The sequence below is a fragment of the Jatropha curcas genome, chromosome 11, assembly GCF_041381405.1.
Source record: "Jatropha curcas cultivar XTBG-Jc1 chromosome 11, XTBG_Jcur_1.0, whole genome shotgun sequence".
NCBI lineage: Eukaryota > Viridiplantae > Streptophyta > Magnoliopsida > Malpighiales > Euphorbiaceae > Jatropha > Jatropha curcas.
This window is the reverse complement of record NC_143161.1, coordinates 17,690,027-17,712,339: the sequence shown is the minus strand read 5'-3', so window position 1 is coordinate 17,712,339 and position 22,313 is coordinate 17,690,027. Positions and strand designations below refer to the sequence as shown.

At 40.8% G+C, this 22,313-nt stretch overlaps 1 protein-coding gene and 1 non-coding gene across 2 annotated transcripts; one reads left to right on the top strand and one right to left on the bottom strand.

The window, feature by feature from the left end:
- Nucleotides 1–14,751: 14,751 nt before the first annotated feature.
- On the bottom strand, nt 14,752–21,742 carry LOC149492664 (uncharacterized). The gene is made up of 3 exons (XM_089715906.1): nt 20,972–21,742; nt 15,000–15,224; nt 14,752–14,859 (listed from the first exon to the last, which is right to left on the bottom strand). The coding sequence occupies exons 1-3, from the start codon at nt 21,740–21,742 to the stop codon at nt 14,752–14,754; spliced, it is 1,104 nt and encodes a 367-aa protein (XP_089572032.1).
- On the top strand, nt 21,208–21,313 carry LOC149492665 (small nucleolar RNA R71). Its single transcript, XR_016319053.1, has one exon. It is a non-coding gene; the product is annotated as a small nucleolar RNA R71 (small nucleolar RNA).
- Nucleotides 21,743–22,313: the final 571 nt, after the last annotated feature.

The following is a 22,313-nucleotide window of genomic DNA, read 5'->3' as shown; positions in this document are numbered from 1 at the left end:
CACAATCTACGAACCCGAGGTGGATCCCGAGACTATGTCATGCTGATGAACTAACCTAAGTGAATGCTTTGCAAGGTAATGATGTAATTGGACCAATGAAAAGTTTAAGTAATTTCGACTTGCCGCTCGGGGTTTAATCCCGAACGTGCCTACGTACTTCCGTTTGAATCGAAGATCAAAGTCAACGTAGTTCGATAGGCCTTTTTAAAAGGGCTTTGAATGGGTATGCTTAATGCATGAGTGTGTGTATGCTTTGTGCATTTTGTTTAGGCATTTTGCCAAAGAATTGATTGATTCGATTTAGGCATTTGTTGCCAAAAATGTTGATTTAAGGCTTTTAGCCAAAAAGATTGATTTAGGCAATTTATTTGCCAAAAATTGATTAATTGGGCGATTGTCACCAAAATTGATTATTTGAAGGCTTTTAGCCAAAATGAGTTGATTTAGGCAATTTATTTGCCAAAAATTGATTAATTTGGCGATTGTCGCCAAAATTGATTGATTTAAGGCTTTTAGCCAAACGATTGATTAATTGAAGGCTTTTTAGCCAAAATTTCGATTTAAGCGATTTGTCGCTAAAAAGAAGATTAATCTACTTATAGGCAATCTGTTTGCCAAAAGTGATTAATTGATTTGCAATGTAGGCAATTTATTGCCAAGAAAAAACGTGTTTAATTAAGGCCATTTAGCCACAATTATTGATTAATTGGACTTAAGCCGAACTGTTCGAAATAAAGGCGATTATACCATAGTCATTAATTGACTAGGCTTTAGCCAATATTGTCGGATTTAGGTTTTAATACCACGATTATTGATTAACCGGGCATTTTAGCCTAAACTTATTTAATTGAGGCAGTTTATTTGCCTAACTAATGACGTGAATGCATTTATGCAGTTGTAGAATTAGGAGTAGAAGAGAAATATGCATGAAGTGCTTAAAATTAAATAGGCAGAGTTTCGTTTATGTACCTGATTTAATCGACGGCCGCTTCTTAGCTTCAGTTTGAAAACTCCAAATTAAGCTCCTCGTTTAGGGAATATTGATTAACTTAATTTTAATTTAAGTGACCAAGTATCACAACAATAAAATAATAAAAGCCTATGCTAAATGCAAAAAAGCAGTAAAGAATCGCAAGGAGCGTAGGGGAGAATGAGCGTCCGTCAACACAGACTGAGTGAGTAAAAACGGAGTGCCGGGGCTGTATTTATAGGTAAAATTCGGACTGAAGGGCGGCCGCTGCCGCCGCGAGGGCGGCAGCTGCCACCGAAGAGGGCGGCCGCTGCAGCCGTGGCTGGCGGCAGCTCCCGCCGAGGAGGGCGGCCGCCGCCGCCGTGGCCGGCGGCAGCTCCAGCTAAGGAGGGCGACCGCCGCCGCCGTCGCCGGCGGCCGCTGCCGCTGGTGAGGGCGGTCGCAGCCGCTGTCTCCGGCGGTTGCCGCCGCCGCCGCGGCCGGTGGACTTTCTAGTTTTACGTTCTGGAGGCTTTTTCGGGAGTTTTGGACCTCCAAAAAATATTCCGGGACCAGTTCCGCGATCCTCGCGACGTCCCGGACGTTTTAAGTACCATATTGGCATACTTCCGATAAATTTCCAAAATGGCCTCTGGTCCGGCCGGACTGTTTGCAGTCCGGGAAAACTGGCTTTTTGAGCCTCAAAGTTTGGGTATTCACAATGTGTGTCCTTTGAAGCTACTTTCCAAGTTGAAAATGGAGTTGTCAATTTGGAACCTTCTAATGTTGTGATGAGAGCTTATGATGACTCCATGAGACAGGTTGGGGGTATTTTCAAAACTGTTGTCAAGGTGGCGCCAATAGAAAAGGAGATTGAGTTCATTGTAATTGATATCTCCCCCAACATTTGCTCTACTCTTAGGATGCCTATGGTACCATTCCAGGAGTACCATCAGCGCTACACCAAAAGATCAAGTTCCCTTTCCATGATGAAGTCATCACCATTCCTACGGCCAGTAAAAGGAGTATAGCTACGCTTAATATGGACAAGCAAGTAATCCTCCCATAGACAGTTTTCATATTACTGTTTTCAGCACTGATATGGGGCCCACTGTTTCCAACATCATAAAGAAAATGAACTATGAAGAAGGAAAAGGGCTCGAAAAGAATCAGCAAGGCATTATAGAGCTACCTGAGATCCACACTCAAAGAAACCGCATCGGCCTGGGGTACAAAATTGGAAGCACACCATCAAATGCATACGGTTGGTTGGACAGGGATGGACGATTCATCCGTTCGTGTGAGTATTCCTCTCTATGTTTGCTGATTGAGCCTTTTGAGCATAAGGGAAAGGCATACCCAAGTCTTGAAATTTTTGCGGATGTGATCGACATCTTGGCAGTTGAAGCCAAGGAACCAAAATCTGAGGAAGAGAAAGAGCAAAAAAGAAGAGATAGAACCCGAGCAAGAGGGGGTTGAAGGGTCGCAAGTGGCCGAGGAGGAAGAGGAAAAGAAAGAAGAACAAGAAGAGGGACAAGTTGCCTAAGAGAAGGAAAAGGAAGAAGACAATAAAGAGAAAACAAGCACCAGCAAAGAAGAAGAGGACCTTACCGAGCAAGTTCAGAAATCAATAAGGGCCTATTCAAGGAAAGCTTTGAGGAAGCTGAAGCCTCTACAATGTGATTATTTTTGTTAGAGAGGAATCTGATTGTAATGAACTGTCTATGCTATTTAATGAAATGAACTTTAATTTTACTTACTTTTTTTATGTCTTTCCTAGTGGTTCCATTCATTGAGCAGATAAGCACATGCGCATATTTGACATTAACTCGTCATGCATTCTTGAATTTAATATTGGCACAAAAGATAATCCACGAATTTTATTAATCGGGCCAAACCTAATGCTAGAGTTAAACAAAAATTTCAAAGTCTACTCATGGACAAAAAGGAAGACTTAGCATGGAGTTGCGAGGACATGATAGGAATAGACAGATCTATAGCTGAGCACACAATTTTGCTGTATCCTGGAGCCAAGTTAATGAAACAGAAGAAAAGGAGGTTGAGACCAGGATGGACCGGCTTGAAGTGGTTCACTATCCAAAATGGCTAGCAAATATAGTCCATTTCCTAAGAAAGATGGAAGGGTCAAAATGTGTGTGGACTACAGGGATTTGAAAAAAGCATCATCGAAGGATGATTTTCCTCTCCCTCATATTAATATTCTAGTTGACAGTGCGGTAATGATGGGATGTTACTCCAATATGGATGGGTTGGCAGGGTATAACCAGATTCTTATGGCATTATTGGACAAGGTCAAGACATCATTTGTGATAGAGTTTCGTACTTTGTGATACCGGGTGATGTGGTTCAACTTAAAGAACACCAAGGCTACTTATTAAAGGATGGCAACTACATTATTTCATGACATGATCCACAAGGAGTTAGAGGTGTATATTGATGATATGATTGTCATGACGAAGACACCAAAAGAGCATCCAGCAACCCTAAAGAAGTTCGTGGACATAGTGATTAAATATAAGTTGTGGCTAAACCCGAAAAAATGTGTGCTCGAGGTGATTTTTGGGAAAGTGCTAGGATTCATAATGGGATCTAAAGAAATAGAGATCGATCTAGACAAGATTAAGGCTATCCAAGAGATGGAGCTACCCAAGACAGAAAAATAAGTGAGAAGCTTTCTCAGAAAGATTAAGTATATCAGCAGGTTCATATCGAAGTTGTCTATAGTATGTGATCTAATATTCAAGCTTTTAAGGAAAGATCAGCCAGTAAAGTGAAACGATTACTGCCAAATAGCTTTCGATAAAATCAAGGAATATCTGTCAAGTCCCTCGGTTTTCTAGCCACCAAACCCAAGGAAACCCTTAATTCTATACTTGATAGTGGAAGATGCAGGAATTGGAGCCATACTAGCACAAGCTGATAAAGCCAGTGTTGAGAAGGCAGTGTATTACTTAAGCAAAAAGCTTCTTCCAAATGAGCAAAAATATAACTTGATTGAAAGAACTTGCTTAGAAATGGTATGGGCAACCAGAAAACTTCAACACTACTTTCAGTCTTATAAGGTGATAGCGGTATTAAGAATGGATCTGTTCAAATATATGGGACACCAGCACTAGTGGGGAAACTAGCATGATGGCTAATCCTCCTATCAGAATTTGATATTGAATATGCCACAAAAAAAATGGTCAAAGGACAAGTAGTTGCAGACTTCTTAGCAGCACATCCAGTGGAAGACAATGAGCAGTGGGAGATTGATTTTCCCGATGAACATTTGAACTTGATAGAAAAGAAAGGAGGGAAGCTCTACTTTGATGGTTCACCTCATAGCAAGGGAGCTGGAGTAGGCGTTTGGCTAGAATCTCGACAAAGAGAAGTTATCCTGATGTTGAAGAGGTTATAATTTGCAGTTACGAATAACATGGTGTGAACCCCTCCCCCGATGATAGGCATATAATGAATATGACTAAAGGGCAGAAATGCATGTGAATGTGTGAGTCGCCACCTTGTTTAATTATTTTAGGATAAACTAGGAAAAAACCCTAAGTTGACTCCCAATGTTTAAGGCATAGTCTACGAACCCGAGGTGGATCCCGAGACTATGTCATGCTGATTAACTAACCTAAGTGTGAATGCTTTGCAAGGTAATGATGTAATTGGACCAATAAAGTGTTTTGATAATTTCGACTTGCCGCTCGGGGTTAAATCCCAAACGTGCCTACGTACTTCCGTTTGAATGGAAGATAAAAGTCGACGTAGTTCGATAGGCCTTTGCTGTGGAGGGCGGCCGCCACTGCCGTCGCCGGCGGTCGCCGCCGCCATGGCCAGCGGGCGCCACCGCCGTGGCCGGCGGTCTTGCTAGTCTGTCGTTCCAAAGGCTTTTTCGAGAGTTCCGTACCTCCAAAAAATATTTCGGGACCAGTTCCGCGATCCTCGTGATTTTTCGAATGTTTCAAGTACCATATTGGCATACTTTCTGTGAACTTTCTGAATGGCCTCTGGTCTGGCCGGACTGTTTGTAGTCCGGGAAAATAAGCTTTATGAGCCTCAAAATTTGAGTATTCACAGTTGCCCCCCACCGGCAACCATAAAAGTGATTTATGGGCGTCGGTGGTTGTCTGAAAATAAATTTTGAAGGCAAAAAATCGGACGCGTCCAGAAGACTCGCCTTTTGGCTATTTCCCTATAAATAGCTGAAGTTTCTTCTTCTTCTTTCATTCTAAACTCTCCAAATCAAAGTTTGAGTATTCACAGTTGCCCCCCACCGGCAACCATAAAAGTGATTTATAGGCGTCGGTGGTTGTCTGAAAATAAATTTTGAAGGCGAAAAATCGGACGCATCCAGAAGACTCGCATTTTGTCTATTTCCCTATAAATAGCTGAAGTTTCTTCTTCTTCTTTCATTCTAAACTCTCCAAATCAAAGAGCTCTCTCAAATTCTCTCAACTTCCTCATCATGACTTCTCTGGGTCACAGCAGCGACGAGGATTTTCTGGAGTCTTTGGGAATTTCCCTGGACCTCGACCTTACAGCGGACGCAGACACCCACGCTTCCGTGACTGGCATCTACGCCCAGGTAAGTTTACTCTTCTTTTTTTTATCATCATTTTGCATTTTACTGTTTTATTAGTATGCATGCTAGGGTAGAATTAAGATATTATCCTTAGTAAGGAACCGAGGAATAACTCTTAGATTGCTTTACCTTTTAGGACCCCCATATTAAATTGGATGTGGGTGAGACCTCTGTGGCTGAAATTTCGGTCGAGATATTTGACCATAAAACCCAATCGGAGCGATTATTAGTCCGTCCCATTTGGGCTACCTGAGGCATTTTGACGTGGGTCGGAACAGCCACAAAGAATTACTACGTGCTTTGGCCGAGAGATGGTGGGACACCACCAATACTTTCCATTTCCCTTGGGGTGAGATGACAATGACCCCCATTGATTTTTTGGTAATCTCTGGGGTTCCTTTTGGCATTCGGCCGATCGAGCTGTACAATGACTGGAGGACTGAGGTCTCTCCTGATCGGATGGCTGAGTTGATAGGGATCGACCTGCCCCGGATTGTTGGGCCAAGCTCTACTACTCCCGTTTTGAGCGTTTCCAGACGCTGGTTATCCCTCCAGGCCCCCGACATTTATGCTAGATACAGGCAGGGAGAGCTGATGGCTACTCAGGTGGCCAGATTCACTTTGTTGCTGCTGTTCGCTTCGACCTTCTGGTCCAACAGGAAAGAGAAGTTTAATCCTTCCATCTTGAAGAGTTTGGAAAATCTGGCTCATCTTGAGGAGTACGACTGGGCCGGCGCTATTCTGAGCCGCATGTATTACGACATGTGTGATCTGAGTCGGGGCCATTGTAAACTCAGCGGGACCTACTACTTTTGGGAGGTAATGTAAAGAACATTCTCCCTTTCTGTGCTTTTCTGTTTATTTACTGATTTTCCCTCACTGATTCTTGCTTCTGTTTTGCAGACTTGGGCATTTGAGTACTTTCCTTACACTCGCCTGGAGCTGATTCATGCTGATCTTGGATTAGGGCTGGTACCTTTGGCTTGGAGGTGGTACCGAACAAACCTTCAAACTGTTCGACGCAGAAAGTCGTTAAGGGACCTGCGGACCTTCTTCAATACTTGCACCATGGATCAGGTAAGTGTCTTGTAAATTTTCTTTTTTTTTTTTGATAAGTGAAAATAAAAAGGATTTATTAACACATTTGCTTCTTTCATTAGGTTGAGGTGGGGGCGATGACTGCCCGTTTACAGAGTTGGATTCAGGCTGACCCCCATTTCCAGCGGTCGGATGCCATGTCTCGACGGAGGGTGGTCCTGTCGCACCCTATCCTGAGACAATATTACTTGGGCGAGAGAGTAGACTTTCAGATCAGAGGCTGCCGCTCCGTCCCTTACCCCCCTCCCGAGGACATGCGAGCGAGAAAGCAGATGACGCTTACCGACGCTCATATTGAGGGCTTCCCCCATGTGGAGTTCATTCTAGGAGGAGATTATGATGAGTTCTGCAAGATGTCTCTGATGCAGCCTATCGGATCTCGGTATGATGATTTTCAGGCACCTTCCCAGCCTCCTATCACACATTCTTCTCGGGCTTTAGGCCCCTCGACCAGGACTCCAAGGAGGAGGCCCCAGACTGATCCTTCTTCTTCCACTCTGGTTGAGGGTCCATCTCGGGCTGGGCCTAACCGCTCGGTAGGTCCGTCCAGGGCTCCCCGGGCCATCTCAGAGGCTACCGGGTCGCTTCATCTAGGCCTGGCTAACCTACGTCTTCCATACAACATTTCCTACCATACTCCTGACGGCACTCTAGCTTTTAGAGAGGTCTCCCTAGAGAATGTGGATCGCTTGGATCTTCCTCCCGAGGACATTAATGAGGTATTGACTAACAAATCTCTCACAAAAAGGATTCATAATAGATTTGATATTGACTTGTGTCTTTTGTATGATTTCCAGGTTCCTACCGGCTTGGTCAATCAGATGATGGAGCTGATGCTCAAGATGCAGCAAGAACTTTCTTCGTCCTGGACTCTGAGGGCCTTTGATGATCAGAGGAGGAGGAGGCCCCGCCGCTGATGCCATGGTTGCTAGATTTTTCCTGTGTTTTTTTTTCCTGTATTTCTGTACTGAACTTTGACTGTACCTGCACTTGGTTAGTACTGAAAATTTATATGTATGCATGTTTATTCACTTCAATTAAGAAAGAACAGAATTTCTCTTTTTAATTTTCAATTTCCGACTTTTCCTTGATTTTTTCTCATTTTTTTTATCGAAATTTTTTTTTTGCCGGCGGTGGCAGCCGCCTCCGCGTGCGTTTTTTTCTATAAAAGCCCTGCTTTTTTTTTTTAGACTCCTTCATTCTTTCTCGAAATCTGTGCCAGAAAAAGCAGTTTTCAGCCAGTTTTTCTCTTTTTCTCTCTTTTCCTCTTCCTTTTTTCTTCTTTCTTTCGGTTCGTTCCTTTGTAATAGAAAGGATCCATTACTCAGGTTTGGTTAAAGGACCACCTCCAAGTGGTTGCTGCTCCCACTTTCTTGCCTTACAACCCCTCTCAGTATCATATGCGGAGGATCCTGATCACTCATCCATCTACTGATGCATGGACCTCCTGGCTGATTGAGTTGGGTCCAAATGAGGTTCTGTGGTACATTTCCTGGTATGGCATCACCCGCTTCATCCAGGTTAGCTTCTGCCACACCCAAGTTTACCTGCTAGGCCTTACACATTGCACGTGGTACTGCGCTTCGCGCGTTTTGAGGCAGATGGGGATAGACCAGACTGTTCCGATTGTGGCTGACATTTCAGCTGATTCAGCCATCACTTCGGGTGTTACCCGAGTTGTCCTTAGGGCTTGGGTTAGAGACCATCACATGGTTAGGCCTTTACCTAATCCTGCCAGTGTTCGGACTTCTCATGAGTATCGGACCTAGTTCATTGCCGTTGTCTGGCCGGTTGAGAGGCCAAGGAGGAACGCACTGCTGAGTGTACTTGAAGGTTGGGCTCAGGCTGACATTGATAATGAGATTGGGACTGATGAGGAGATTGTGTTGGCTCCTCGGACAGGCGAGGTTGGAGAGAGTTCAGCAGCTAGGGATGACTCGGAGGATGTTGCCCCACGGAGGCGACGGGACACCTAGACTCTTATAGGCTTTTGGACTTTTGTTGTTTTTCCCTTATTTCGACTTTTATTCGGGACTTTGACTTTGGATTTTGGATGTATGTTTTGTTTTTTTTTTTTTTTGGGACTTGGACTTAGACTTCATTATTTATTTATTTTTCTTGGACTCTTTTGCTTTCTGCTTGACTTCGGACTGTTTGACTTTATTGCTTTAATCGGGAATGTCATTTGACTTTTAAGCTTTCCAAGCATTTTCCAACTTTATTTATTCAAGCTCTAATTTTTGCCTAAGCCGCCCTTTCGAGTTTTCAACTTAGCGAGCTATCCATTTTTGCCTAAGCCGCCCTTTTCGGGTTTTCAACTTAGTGGGCCCCGACTTTTGCCTAAGCCGCCCTTTCGGGTTTTCGACTTAGCGGGTTTTTCTCTTTTTTTTCACTTTTTTCTTTTCTTTCCCTTTTTTTTTTATTTGGCAAAGAAGAATGAATTATGAAATGACTTTTTTTTCATTAATGTTTAGACCGCGCCCAAAGAGGGTTGCCTACATATCTCTGATACACAATTTCTTTTTTTCGAGGAGAATCAGGTCTAATGTAGCTCTTTTTACATTATGCAATGCTTATTATACAAAATATCTTTTTAACTGATCTAAATTACATGGATTAGTGAATTCCAAACCATCCAAATCAGTCAAAATGACGGCTCCGCCAGACAATATTTTCTTCAACACATAGGGTCTAGCCCAATGAGGACGAAATTTCCCACGTGGGTCTATGATTGGCTGTCTAATTTCCTTCAGGACCAAACAACCTTCTTCCATTTTTCGGTCTTTGACCTTCTTATTAAAATGTCGTGCCATTCTTCTCTGGTAAACTTGAGTTTGGTGGATCGCTTGCAATCATTTTTCGTCCGTACCCAAGAGTTGCAAATGATAATTCTTAGCCCAATCTGCTTCGCTGATCTGGCTTTCGCGGATAATCCTCGCCGACTGAACTTCTAGCTCAATAGGAAACACTGCTTCCATACCATACACTAAGGAATACGGGGTTGCCCCAGTAGGCGTTCTGATTGAAGTCCTGTATCCCCATAAGGCATTTGGTAATTGTTCGTGCCAAGCTTTATGCTTTTGAACTGTCTTTTGTAAAATGACTTTTATAGCCTTATTTGCAGCCTTTATAGCCCCATTTGTTTGTGGCCGATAGGGTGAAGACTTGTGATGCTGAATCTTCTTTTGCTTCAGCAGGTCAAAAAATTCACTTTGAAAGTGGGACCCGTTATCAGTAATGATCTCGAATGGCGTTCCGTACCGACAAAGGATGTTAGTACGAACGAACTGTGCCACTTCTTGGCATTCAAAACCGAATAAGAGGCTACCTCAATCCACTTAGTGAAATAATCCACAACAACCAGGATGAATTGATGACCATTGGAAGCCTTTGGGTGGATCTTTCCGATCACATCTATCCCCCAAGTTGCGAAGGGCTAAGGTGAAGCAATGGGATTCAAACTGACCGGAGGCTGTTTTTACAGCTTAGCAAAATTTTGACACTCATGGAACTTTTGCGCGTGCCTCACGGAATCTGCATTCATGGTTGACCAGTAATAACCCAGGTTCATGATTTTCCGAGCCAAGGCTATCCCGTGCATGTGTGGACCAGACTCCCCATTATGTAAGGAATCCATGATGGTTTGAGCTTCTCCCTCATCAACGCACCTTAGGTGCAGGCCATTCCAACTTCTTTTATACAGAACTCCCCCAGTAAGGAAATATCCGGGTGCTAACTGTCTCAATGTCTGTTGATCAGTCTTGGTGGATCCCTTCGGGTAGGCTTCATTCTGAAGATAATTCTGTATATCCCAATACCAGGGCTTGTCATCCATCAAGTTCATGATATGTGCTAGCTGTTTCTGTAGCTGAACTGTCAGAGGTCGAATGACTTGGTCTCCCCCTACATTAACCATGGAGGCCAAAGTAGCCAGAGCATCAGCAAACTGATTTTTGGCTCTCGGCAAGTAGTGGAAGGATAATTCCTCAAATTGCTGAGCTAATTCGTCCAAGCGTTGTAAGTAAGGAACCAAACGCTCTTGTTTAATTTTCCATTTTCTCAAAGCTTGGGAGACTATTAAATTGGAATCCCCGAAAACCTTGAGGACCTTTATTCCCTTTTCCAGAGCTGCTTCTAACCCCTTTATGCAAGCTTCGTACTCGGCTTCATTGTTGGTGCAGTCGAAATCTAATTTGACTGCGATTGGGACGTATTCTCCACAAGGAGTTTTGAATACGACTCCAACCCCATTTCCATGGTAGTTTGAAGCTCCATCGAAGTACATTTCCTAGACTTCACTTTCCAAGCTCAACAAGTCTTCATCAGGAAATTCTACCTCCGGCATTTGGTCTTCGACTGGTAATTCTGCTAATTGATCAGCCAAGGCTTCGCCTTTCACTGCCTTTCGTTGTACAAATTTTAAATCATAGGCTGCGAGCACCGACACCCACTTAGCCATCTTACTGTCAAGAACCGGCCTCTCCATAAGGAATTTCAAGAGGTTCGATTCAGAAATAACATATGTGGTGTAGGACGAGAGGTAGTGCTGCAGCTTTGTATAAGCCCAAACTAGAGCCAGACACAACTTCTCTATCTTATTGCATTTTAGCTCGTAGTCTAGCATCCTTTTGCTGAGGTAATACACAACATTTTCTACCCTTGTATCTTCTGCTTGTTGAGCTAGCATTGCACCCATCGCTTCTTCTGTCACTGATAGGTACAATAGCAAAGGCTTTCCTAGCCTTGGTGGCTGTAAAACTGGCGGGGATAACAGATATTGCTTGACTCGGTCAAAGGCTTTCTGACAATCTTCGTTCCATTTGACGGATACTCCTTGACAGCGTTTTTCGCAAGTGTACGAAATCGCAACAAGTAATATAGAGTAAGAGAGTATCGTATCCACAGGGATTGTATATCAATTACCAAAATTATGTTAACCTATTATTATTTAGATGATGATAAGAGAGAATCGCTATAAGGAAAATAAAATTTAAAGTAAAAACAGAAGAGATCAAGCACAAAATTCAGGTGAAAAGAAATCAGAGAATTAAACTACTAGGGAATTTGATTTCACTTAATTCTATCCAGCTTATTCTATTAGTTCATTAATCAACTTTAATTGTTCAAGTAGGAGAAACAACCCTAGAGTTACTAACAAGCTCTCCCGATGTATTATTAGCTATTCTAATCCAGTTAATTCCCCATCTTTTAATAATGAAATCAAACATAAATCAGATCCTTAGGTTTTATGGTTGTTTTGTGAGTTCATAACTAAATAATTAATAACTTATGAAAACCCCCCTTGAGTCAAACCATATAGCTTCCGCGTCAAGTTATTATTCTCAAGTAACTTATTATCTTTTTCATGTCAATAACCCTTCTCCCGATAGTGATTATTGAAATAACTCAATCCAGGGGAAATCTTCTGCCTGGAAGCCTTAAGCACAATAATAAGTTATAACAAGAACAATGAAAAATAAATCTAATATTATAAACTGGAATCGAATTAAGTTACATCAAATCCCTAGTATAAAAGTTTAGCTGGACATAGTAATTAAATAAAACTTAGTCATACTTGAATCATTCATCATATTTAAAGACAATAATGAAAAGAAAGAAACAAGATGAAGAGTTTAGAATAAAAACTGTATCACAACTATATGGATGGCTTCCTTGATTCTTGGCACAATTCTTGGATGCTTGAAGTCTTGAGAGAGAGTACATTATGTAGAGAGTAGCATAAAAACGAGATCCCCAGCAATGAGAAGTTCCCCTCTTTATATAGAGCTCCTGAAGGTAAGTCTGAATCCTTTTAGGAAATAGAATCCTTATTTAGTGCAAAATCTTCTATAGGAGATCGTGACTGTTTAGGCTTTTGATTTCCTCTTGATTAGGACTCCTTTTTCTCCCAAAATAGGTCTAGGTCTTGTTTAGTGTGTTTAGGAAACTCCCTGAGGTCGGCCCATGTGAGAAAGAGATTGATTTGCATATCTAGTTCATGCTAGTTTTGTCTGCGCAGCACGGGCATGCCATTGTGCACGGGCTGGGTGTGCTTAAGTCTAGAAGTCTGGCCGGTGCAGCACGGGGTGTGCTTGGCAAGCACACCCTGATGAATTCCTTGAGGCACGGGCGTGCCACCTAGCACGGTTAGGGCGTGCTTGCCTCTGCCACTCCCGCCTGGAATTGTCATGGGTGTGCCAGGCTTGACACGCCCTAATCTTATTTTGGCACGGCCGTGCCTTTTGGCACCACCTTGGTCGTGCTCTCTTCTGTCTCTCCCTTGATTTCCTTAGCTCCTAGCACGGTTGTGCCTTCTAGCACGGCCTGGGTGTGCTAGAGGCTGAGTGTTTTGCCTTGTAAAGTTCTTTTCTGTGCCAAATTCCTACAATTTTCTCTTAGATCAAGAGGGATAAGAATCAAGGAAGCTTTAAACAAAATTATACTAGAATTGAATTAAAAAGAAATAAAACTTACTAAAATCCTAATAAAAACTACATTAAAAACACTATAAAATTAACACCTATCAAAATTCCCCAAACTTAAACCATTGCTTGTCCTCAAGCAACAAAACTAAATTTTAAGAAAGAAAAATAATTTGACGAAACTAGCTTACCATGGTTGGAGATGATCTCAATAAACTTACAAGATATCATGATTAGTAAACAAGTGAATAAACCCAATTGTTCTCCATGCTACTCACACTTAAGCTTGATTTCAAATTTTGAATAAAGCATGTTCATTGAATAAAATATAAGTTTAAAGAGATTGTCAACACTAATACTTATTCAATTTACGATAAATAGGACATGAATCATCTAAAGAATTTTCAACCTTAAAAAAAAAAGACAATTGATAGTGCAAAAATGGCATTCCCATATGCAGAATTAGTCATCCTTTCTCCACGATTTAAATGCATACGATTAAAAGATCAAAAGGTCTTTATTTTGGATTGTAATGGGGCTTTCTTGGTGTAAATTTTTGCTTAATCAAAGAAAGAGATAAAAGATAGACAAAGAGTACAAAAGAATGTATGATATTCAGGATTCTATTTTAATTAAAAATTTTACTGGTTCTAGGCAATGTCTGTTTCGAACTTTTCTACTAGCTAGAGGCATCTTGGGCAAGGTCTTTCCATAATATTTTGGAACTTTTCTTTCTTGCTTTTTCCATTCTTCTTGAATTCTTTTGATTGCTTTTCTTGTGCCTCTTTTTTGATTCTTTCTTCTTTTCTTTATTTGCTAGTATTAATTGAGAAATTCTCCCTCTTTTGTTGCTATATTCTAATTAAAAGTCGAATCTTTCAATCATACAATCCTTTGTACTTAGGGTAGGAAATTTGAATTTGGCTTTAAGGGCTCGGTTTATTGAGGGTAAAGAAGAAAATTTTACGGTTTATGGCTTCAAAGTTGGTTTTCGAGGGTCATATTTTTAACTTAGGTGGTCTAGGCTAAATATAGGTTTCAACAAAAAATGCCTAAATCATCTCTTTCAAAAAGTAAACATTTAAATTTTTCGCCTTGAAGGGAGTTCTAATTTTTGTTCTAGGAATGCCAAGGTTTAAATAACTTTAGAGTAAAACACACCTATACATCATAACTTTCATAAAAATAAGTGTTTAAAAGTCTAGAAACAAATAGTTTAGATCAATGAACATATTTAAGTCAAAATTTCAAATTCAGAGCTTAAATATACTAGAATTGAGAATCAACTATATTTAACACTTATTACTATACATGAGAACCTTCAAGCTTGCTTGTAATCATTCCAACCATGTTAAGCAAAAACAAAAAAATTTTTAGCTAAAATTCCCTTCCTCCAATTCAATCAATCACATTGTCCCCAATGTGTATAAATTCCCCAAACTTATTGCATTACTAGAAGGAAAGCAGTAAGAGAGTAGAAGAAACCTTACCAACATTGTATTGAACAATATAATAGAACTGGTGCAGAATGTGTCTTAGCTAAAACAACTAAACATTAAGAAGAAAAACTACTAAAAAGTTAGAAGAATTCAAATAAACAAACAAACTAAAAAAAAGAAAAATGAAAATAACCAGGTCAATGTATTAGGACCAAATTAAACAAAGAAAACAAAAGATAAATGAAAAATCCATCAATTCTCCAATGGTGGGGGTGGCTGTAGAAGCTGGAGAATGGTCTGGAGCTGGCCTTGCATGGTATCCATCCTAGAATCAAGGTTGCCGTTCATGATCTCGATGGACTGGAAACGGTCTGCGATCATTGTTTCCATCCCATTAAGGCGCGTGTCAAAAAGGTCCATTCGAGACATCATTCTTGCAAGGACTTCATCATTTGACATGTTGGACGTGCCTTGGAACGATGGGCCAGCGCCGGATGTACCTGCACCAAAAGAAGAGGTAAAAGGGGGAGGGTTATCCTCCTCCAGTTAGCACCACCTACTGCCTCGATTCCTGCATCATCAGAATTGACCTCTGGAGCACCTACTACTCGATATGTATCTCCGACTTTTTTAACTAATTTCATGTGGATCATAACATCCAAATCTAGTTGGGTGCCCTTTCCTCCTCCAACACTCTCATGTACTGATCTAGGTGGGTGCCAAACCTGTAAATATCTAGCAATGCGGGTCACAAAACACCCCACCATTATAGCCCCTTTGTCGGCTCTAGCCACCCTCGCAAATTTTTGGCAGAGCCAATATCCAACATTCAATAAAACCCCATTTTCAATAGCCCACATAAAATATAATTCATTCAAACTTAACACCCCGTCGCTCTCACTCCTTCCAAATATGGTATTAGACAAGAATTTGTGAATGTATCGCAAGGAAGGTTTTTTTAATTTGGATGCCTTCGAATATCTAGGATTATGATTTACTTCACCTGTAAAATCTTGCCAAGTATTGCGTGCACTAAAATCACTAGATACTTGTATCCGGCTATTGTCTGTAGGAAACCCAAAAATATGGCTAATTTCATTCACAGATAGTTCAAAATCTTGACTAAGAAGCCTAAAGCGAATCCTGCTTGGGGTTGAATCAGGCAACAACGGGATAAAAGAGGAATAGGAACTTAGAAATTCTAGAGTTAATGGTGCATATACTAAGTCCTTCATATCAAGAAATTGCCCCCATCCTATGCGCTTAAGTGGTTCTAACACAATATCTCTAAGACCCACTTGTGCTAAAGCAGCCTCATCAATAAATCTATTCGGTAAAATAGGCCGAAGAGATAGTTTTGTGTACCTTTCTTGTTGCTCGGATGAGGCAAATTCGAATGGAAGTGCAGGAGGTGAAGGAGGTTGGGGAGCCGTGGAGGATCGCGTAGTTGAACGCTTTCGAGCGGCAACGGAGGATGCGGGTCTACTGCGTTTGTATCTAGGAGGCATTGTTGGAGTTGATTATATGAAAATTTTGGGTGGAGAGTGTTTGATTTGAGAGAAAAGGGAGAAGAAGAGGGAAAATTTGAGAGAGAAGAGGTAACGGCTAGGGCGTGCGAGGTAGGAAATGAAGCAATTGAAGGCGTGCTCTTTAAATAGGGGCGCCAATTAATGCGTGGGTCTGATCGTGGCACGGCCGTGCTGCGAAGCACGGCCTGGGCGTGCTTTCGTCTGACCTGTAAAACAAAAGAAAAAGCGTACCTGGCACGGGCGTGCTACGGAGCATGGCTTGGGCGTGCTCTTCTCTGACCTTTCAAGTGAGTTGTTCCCTTTTCTATGGCACGGGCGTGTTACGAGGCACGGCTAGGGCATGCTCTTCTCTGACGCTCAAGTGTCACCACCCTTGAAAAACGCACGAGTGTGCTGCGAGGCACGCCTGGTTGTGCTGGATCCTCACCCCATGGCACGGGCGTACTGGGGGGCACGGCTAGGGCGTGCTCGCTTCTGGATTTTCATTTTTTTTTCTACAAAAAACTCTAACTAAAACAAAAGAACAATTATGGAGAAAATTTGGGAATTTTGCAAATAAAACAGAAAATAAATCAAATAAATGGAACGAAAATTTAACAAGAAAATTGTATGGGTTGTCTCCCACAAGCACTTTTGTTTAACGTCGTTAAGTTTAACGCACTTAGCCTAGTTTAGGCTAAACAAGACCAATTGTGCTCTTGATGGGCTCAAAGTTGTCACTGTGATAATTTCTCAAACGTTGAGCATTTACCTTAAAGCTTCGATTTGACTTACCATCCACTATTTCAATTGCTCCATGAGGAAAAATTTCCTTGATTGTGAATGGTCCGGACCATCTGGAGCGCAATTTACCAGGGAATAACCAGAGCCTAGAATTATAGAGCAGCACCTGTTGGCCTACCTTTAGATCCCTCATGATAATGCGCTTATCGTGCCATTGTTTAGTGCGATCTTTGTAAATTTTGGCACTTTCATAAGCATGGAGGCGCATTTCATCCATCATGTTTAGCTGTAGCAATCGCTTTTGACCAACTTCCTTTGCATTGAAGTTAAGAAATTGAATGGCCCAAAACGCCTTATGTTCTAACTCTACAGGAAGATGACAAGCTTTACCATATACCATGTGATATGGAGACATACCTATAGGTATCTTGAACGCAGTTCTGTAGGCCCATAGAGCATTGTCTAGCTTTTTGGACCAATCCTTCCTTGATTGTCCAACAGTCGTTTCGAGGATCTTTTTGATTTCTCTGTTGGTGACCTCTACTTGTCCACTTGTTTGAGGATGATATGGAGTACCTACACGATGAGTGACACCATATTTTGCAAGAAGGGAGTCTAAATATCTATTGCAAAAGTGCTTACCTCCGTCCGTGATTATCGCCCTGGGAGTGCCATGTCTTGTAAAAATATTTTTCTTGATGAAGTGCATCACACTTTTGGCATCATTATTTGGAAGAGCAACAGCCTCTTCCCATTTTGACACATAATCCACTGCTACTAGAATGTATTGATTTGAATATGATGGTGGAAAAGGTCCCATGAAGTCCAGACCCCATACATCAAAGATTTCGACTTCAAGGATGCTGTTTAGGGGCATCTCATGTCTCTTCGAAATGTTACCTAACCTTTGACAACGATCACAAAGACGAACATAGTTATAAGCATCTTTAAAAAGATTAGGCCAATACAAACCACTTTCTAGTATACGCGCAGCTGTCTTGTTTGCTCCAAAGTGACCTCCACATTCCATTGAATGGCAGAATTTAAGGACACTTTCCATTTCAGTTTCCGGTATACATCTCCTGAATAGCTGATCACTGTAATACTTGAACAAAAATGGCTCCTCCCAATAGTAAAATTTGATATCATGAAAAAACTTTTTCCTCTGTTGGTAAGAAAAATTGGGAGGAGGAATTTTGTAAACAAGATAATTAACTATGTCAGCGTACCAGGGGGTTTGAGCATTTGCCACTAGAAGAAGTTGCTCATGGGGAAAGCTTTCATTGATTTGTAGCTTGCTTGTATCTTCTTCCCCCAATTCAAGTCTGGAGAGATGGTCAGCTACGAGGTTCTCGGTCCCCTTTTTGTCGCGAATTTCTAGGTCAAATTCTTACAATAGAAGTACCCAACGAATGAGTCTCGGTTTTGCATCTTTCTTTTCCAGCAAGTATTTGATGGCGGAGTGATCTGTGTAGACTATTGTTCTAGCTCCAATTAGATATGCCCTGAATTTGTCAAAAGCAAAAACAATAGCTAGCAATTCTTTTTCCGTAGTTGCATAATTTAGTTGCGCATCATTTAATGTGCGACTAGCATAATAAATAACATGCAACTTTTTGTCCTTTCTTTGTCCAAGAACAGCTCCTACAGCATGATCACTAGCATCACACATGAGCTCAAAGGGTAAAGTCCAATCTGGTGTAGTGATGATAGGAGCTGAGATTAACTCCTTCTTCAACCTGTTGAAAGCATCTAAACACTCATTGTCAAAATTAAAAGGAACATCTTTAACTAATAAATTGCAAAGAGGTTTAGTGATTTTTTGAGAAGTCTTTTATGAATCTCCTGTAAAAACCTGCATGCCCAAGAAAACTTCTTATTCCTTTCACTGTGTTAGGAGGAGGTAATTTTTCAATTACCTCAATTTTTGCTTTATCGACTTCAATCCCTTTTTGAGAGATTTTATGCCCTAAGACAATACCTTCACTAACCATGAAGTGACATTTTTCCCAATTTAAAACAAGGTTAGTATCTTCACATCATTGCATTACTAAAGATAAATTATGAAGGCATGCATCGAAAGAAGAACCAAACACAGAAAAGTCATCCATAAATATTTCAATAAATTTTTCCACCATATCAGAAAAGATGGACATCATGCACCTTTGGAAGGTTGCAGGGGCATTACATAGCCCAAAAGGCATTCTCCTATAGGCAAAAGTGCCATAAGGACATGTGAAAGTAGTTTTCTCTTGGTCTTCAGGAGCTATAGGTATTTGAAAGTACCCTGAATAGCCATCTAAGAAACAATAAAAAGGATAACCTGTAAGTCTTTCAAGCATTTGATCAATAAAGGGTAGGGGAAAATGGTCCTTGCATGTTGCTTTATTTAGTTTTCTGTAATCTATGCACACACGCCAACCTGTGACTGTTCTTGTGGGGATTAGTTCATTGTTTTCATTAGAGATAACAGTCATACCTCCCTTCTTTGGAACAACTTGGACAGGACTTACCCAATTACTGTCTGAAATTGGATAAATGATACCGGCATCCAGGAGTTTGATGATTTCAGCCTTGACTACCTCCTTCATGTTTGGATTCAATCGCCTTTGGTGCTCGATTGAAGGTTTCTAGTCTTCTTCCATCAAGATTTTATGCATGCACACACTTGGGCTTATTCCTTGTAGATCTGAGATGGACCACCCTAATGCCTTCTTATGCCTTCGTAGAACCTGCAACAACCTTTCCTCTTGATCAAGTGTTAAGTGAGAAGAAATAATAACAGGAAAAGAATGGTCCTCACCTAAGAATGCATGTTTTAAGTGAGGTGGAAGTTGTTTCAGTTCTAGCTTAGGTGGTTCCTTTTCTTTTTCATTCAAGATGCTTGATTCATTAATGTTATTTTCGACATGCAAAGTGTTTTCCACACATTCATCAACAATATCAATTAGAAAACAGTCTCCATAGTCCATAGGAAGTTTATAAGATTTAAGTACATCAAAGACAATCTCTTCCTGTCCAACTCTTAAAGTCAACTTACCCTCATAGACATCAATCAATGCTCTTACAGTTGCAAGAAAAGGTCTTCCAAGGATTAGGGATCCTTCTCTGTCTTCATCAATGTCAAGAATAACAAAATCAACAGGAAAGATAAATGTACCTACCTTTACAAGCACGTCTTCTACAATCCCTCTAGGATATTTAATTGAACGATCTGCTAATTGCAAAGACATCCTTGTTGGTTTAAGCTCTCCCATACCTAGCATCTTAAATACTTCATAGGACATAAGATTAATGCTAGCACCTAAATCTGCCAAAGCCTTTTCAAAGTCAAGATTACCAATGTTACAAGGGATAGAAAAACTTCCTGGATCTTTTAACTTTGGAGGTAATTTGTTTTGGATAATTGCACTGCACTCCTCAGTTAACATTACCGTTCCTTAATCATCAATTTTTCGTTTCTTGCTCAGGATATCTTTTAGGAATTTAGCATAGCTAGGCATTTGAGCAAGAGCTTCAGCAAAAGGAATATTGATTTGGAGCTTCTTAAACACATCCAGAAATTTGAGGAAGCTCTTGTCATCTTGTGCTTTCTTTAATCTTTGTGGAAAGGGAACAGGGGGAACATAGGGTTTTACCTTTTCCTGTTCTTCTAAGTCAATGATGGGCACCTTTGGTTGTTCTTTTTCTTCGTTCTCTTTCCTTGGTGGTTCATCTAATTGTTTGCCACTTCTCAAGGTGATAGCCTGCACTTGTTCTTTTGGATTCTTTTCAGTATTGCTGGGTAACGTACCTTGAGGTCGAGATGCCATCATGTTTGCAAATTGCCCTAGCTGAATCTCCAAATTTCTTATTGCAGCTTGCTGGATTTTATGGTTCTCTCTGGTTTCATTCATGAACTCCATGTGTGATTTAGAAAGAGCAGTGAGGAGGTCATCATGAGATTTCTTTTCTGGAGGGTGGAACCCTGGTGGTGCATTCAAGGCATTGTTAGGATTACCATAGGATAGATTAGGATGATTCCTTAACCTGTTATCATATGAATTGGAATAAGGGTAATTTTTTCTTCCTTGATTCATCACATAGTTTACTTGCTCCAAAGTTTGCGGATTTAAAGAGTCCATGATGCATTCCCCAATTCCATGTTGTCCATTGCACCTATCACAAACTTGCATGACCGAATTCACAGGATTAGTAGTTAACATGTCCAACTTTCTTACCATGTTATCTACCTTGGCATTAAGTGCTGTAATGGGGTCTATTTCATAGACTCCTGCGGTTCTTCTTCTTTCGGAATTGTTTTGGTAATGGCTGTTGCGTGCCATTTCTTCTATCAACTCATATGCCTCATCAATCCCTTTCTTTTCAAAGGATCCACCTGCAGCTGCATCTAAAGTAATTTTGATGTTAGGAGATAATGTATTATAGAAAGTTTGTACCTGTAGCCACTTGGGCAAACTGTGATGAGGGCACTTTCTTAACAAGTCCTTGAATCTTTCCCAAGCTTCATACAGGCTCTCTTGATCATGATGAGCAAATGTCATTATCTCATTGCGCAACTTGGTGGTTTTTGAGGATGGGAAGAATTTAGCTAGAAACTTTTGAGCTAACTCATCCCATGTGGTGAAACTCCCAGCGGGACACGATTGTAACCAGGACCTCGCCTTATCCCTAAGAGTAAAAGGGAAAAGTCTCAGCTTAATTGCATCTTCGGAAACACCATTCTGTTTGAAAGTATCACAAATTTCCAGAAAGTTGGTGATGTGAGCATTAGGATCTTCACTAGGCAAACCCCCATATTGGATCGAGGTAGAGAGCATTTGAATGATTGCGGGTTTAATCTCAAAGTTATTAGCTTCTACCCTAGGTCTTGTAATACTTGAGGTTGTCCCATTCAGATTAGGTGTTGTATAATCCCTTAAGGTACGGACCGGATGTTGAAGTGGTGGTCCGACTATGTTCTCGTTCTTGTTTTCATTTTCGTTGGCCATGTCTGCTTGTTGTTCGAGTTTTATTTCTCGTGCTTTTCTTGCAGCGTTGTGCCTACGAAAGGTTCTTTCAATTTCTGGATCAAAGATTAGAGGTTCAGTCTTCCTTGATCTTCTTTGCATAAAACACCTAGAAAACTTCTTAAAAGAAAATTAAATAAAAATAAAAGAGCGTCTAAATTAACAATAGGGTAATTCGTATTGATATTGATATGCTAACCCTCGGCAACGGCGCCAAAAAAACTTGACAGCGTTTTTCGCAAGTGTACGAAATCGCAACAAGTAATATAGAGTAAGAGAGTATCGTATCCACAGGGATTGTATATCAATTACCAAAATTATGTTAACCTATTATTATTTAGATGATGATAAGAGAGAATCGCTATAAGGAAAATAAAATTTAAAGTAAAAACAGAAGAGATCAAGCACAAAATTCAGGTGAAAAGAAATCAGAGAATTAAACTACTAGGGAATTTGATTTCACTTAATTCTATCCAGCTTATTCTATTAGTTCATTAATCAACTTTAATTGTTCAAGTAGGAGAAACAACCCTAGAGTTACTAACAAGCTCTC

Bases quoted from the DNA above. Each gene is read 5' to 3' on its own strand.
- LOC149492664 (XM_089715906.1), bottom strand. From the start codon at position 21,742: ATGGCCAACGAAAATGAAAACAAGAACGAGAACATAGTCGGACCACCA. The intron at 15,225-20,971 runs GTAAGAAAGTTG...AGATATTTACAG, and splicing joins ATGCCAAGGTAGATAACATG to GTTTGGCACCCACCTAGATC. The intron at 14,860-14,999 runs GTACATCCGGCG...GACCGTTTCCAG, and splicing joins TACCTCTTCTTTTGGTGCAG to TCCATCGAGATCATGAACGG.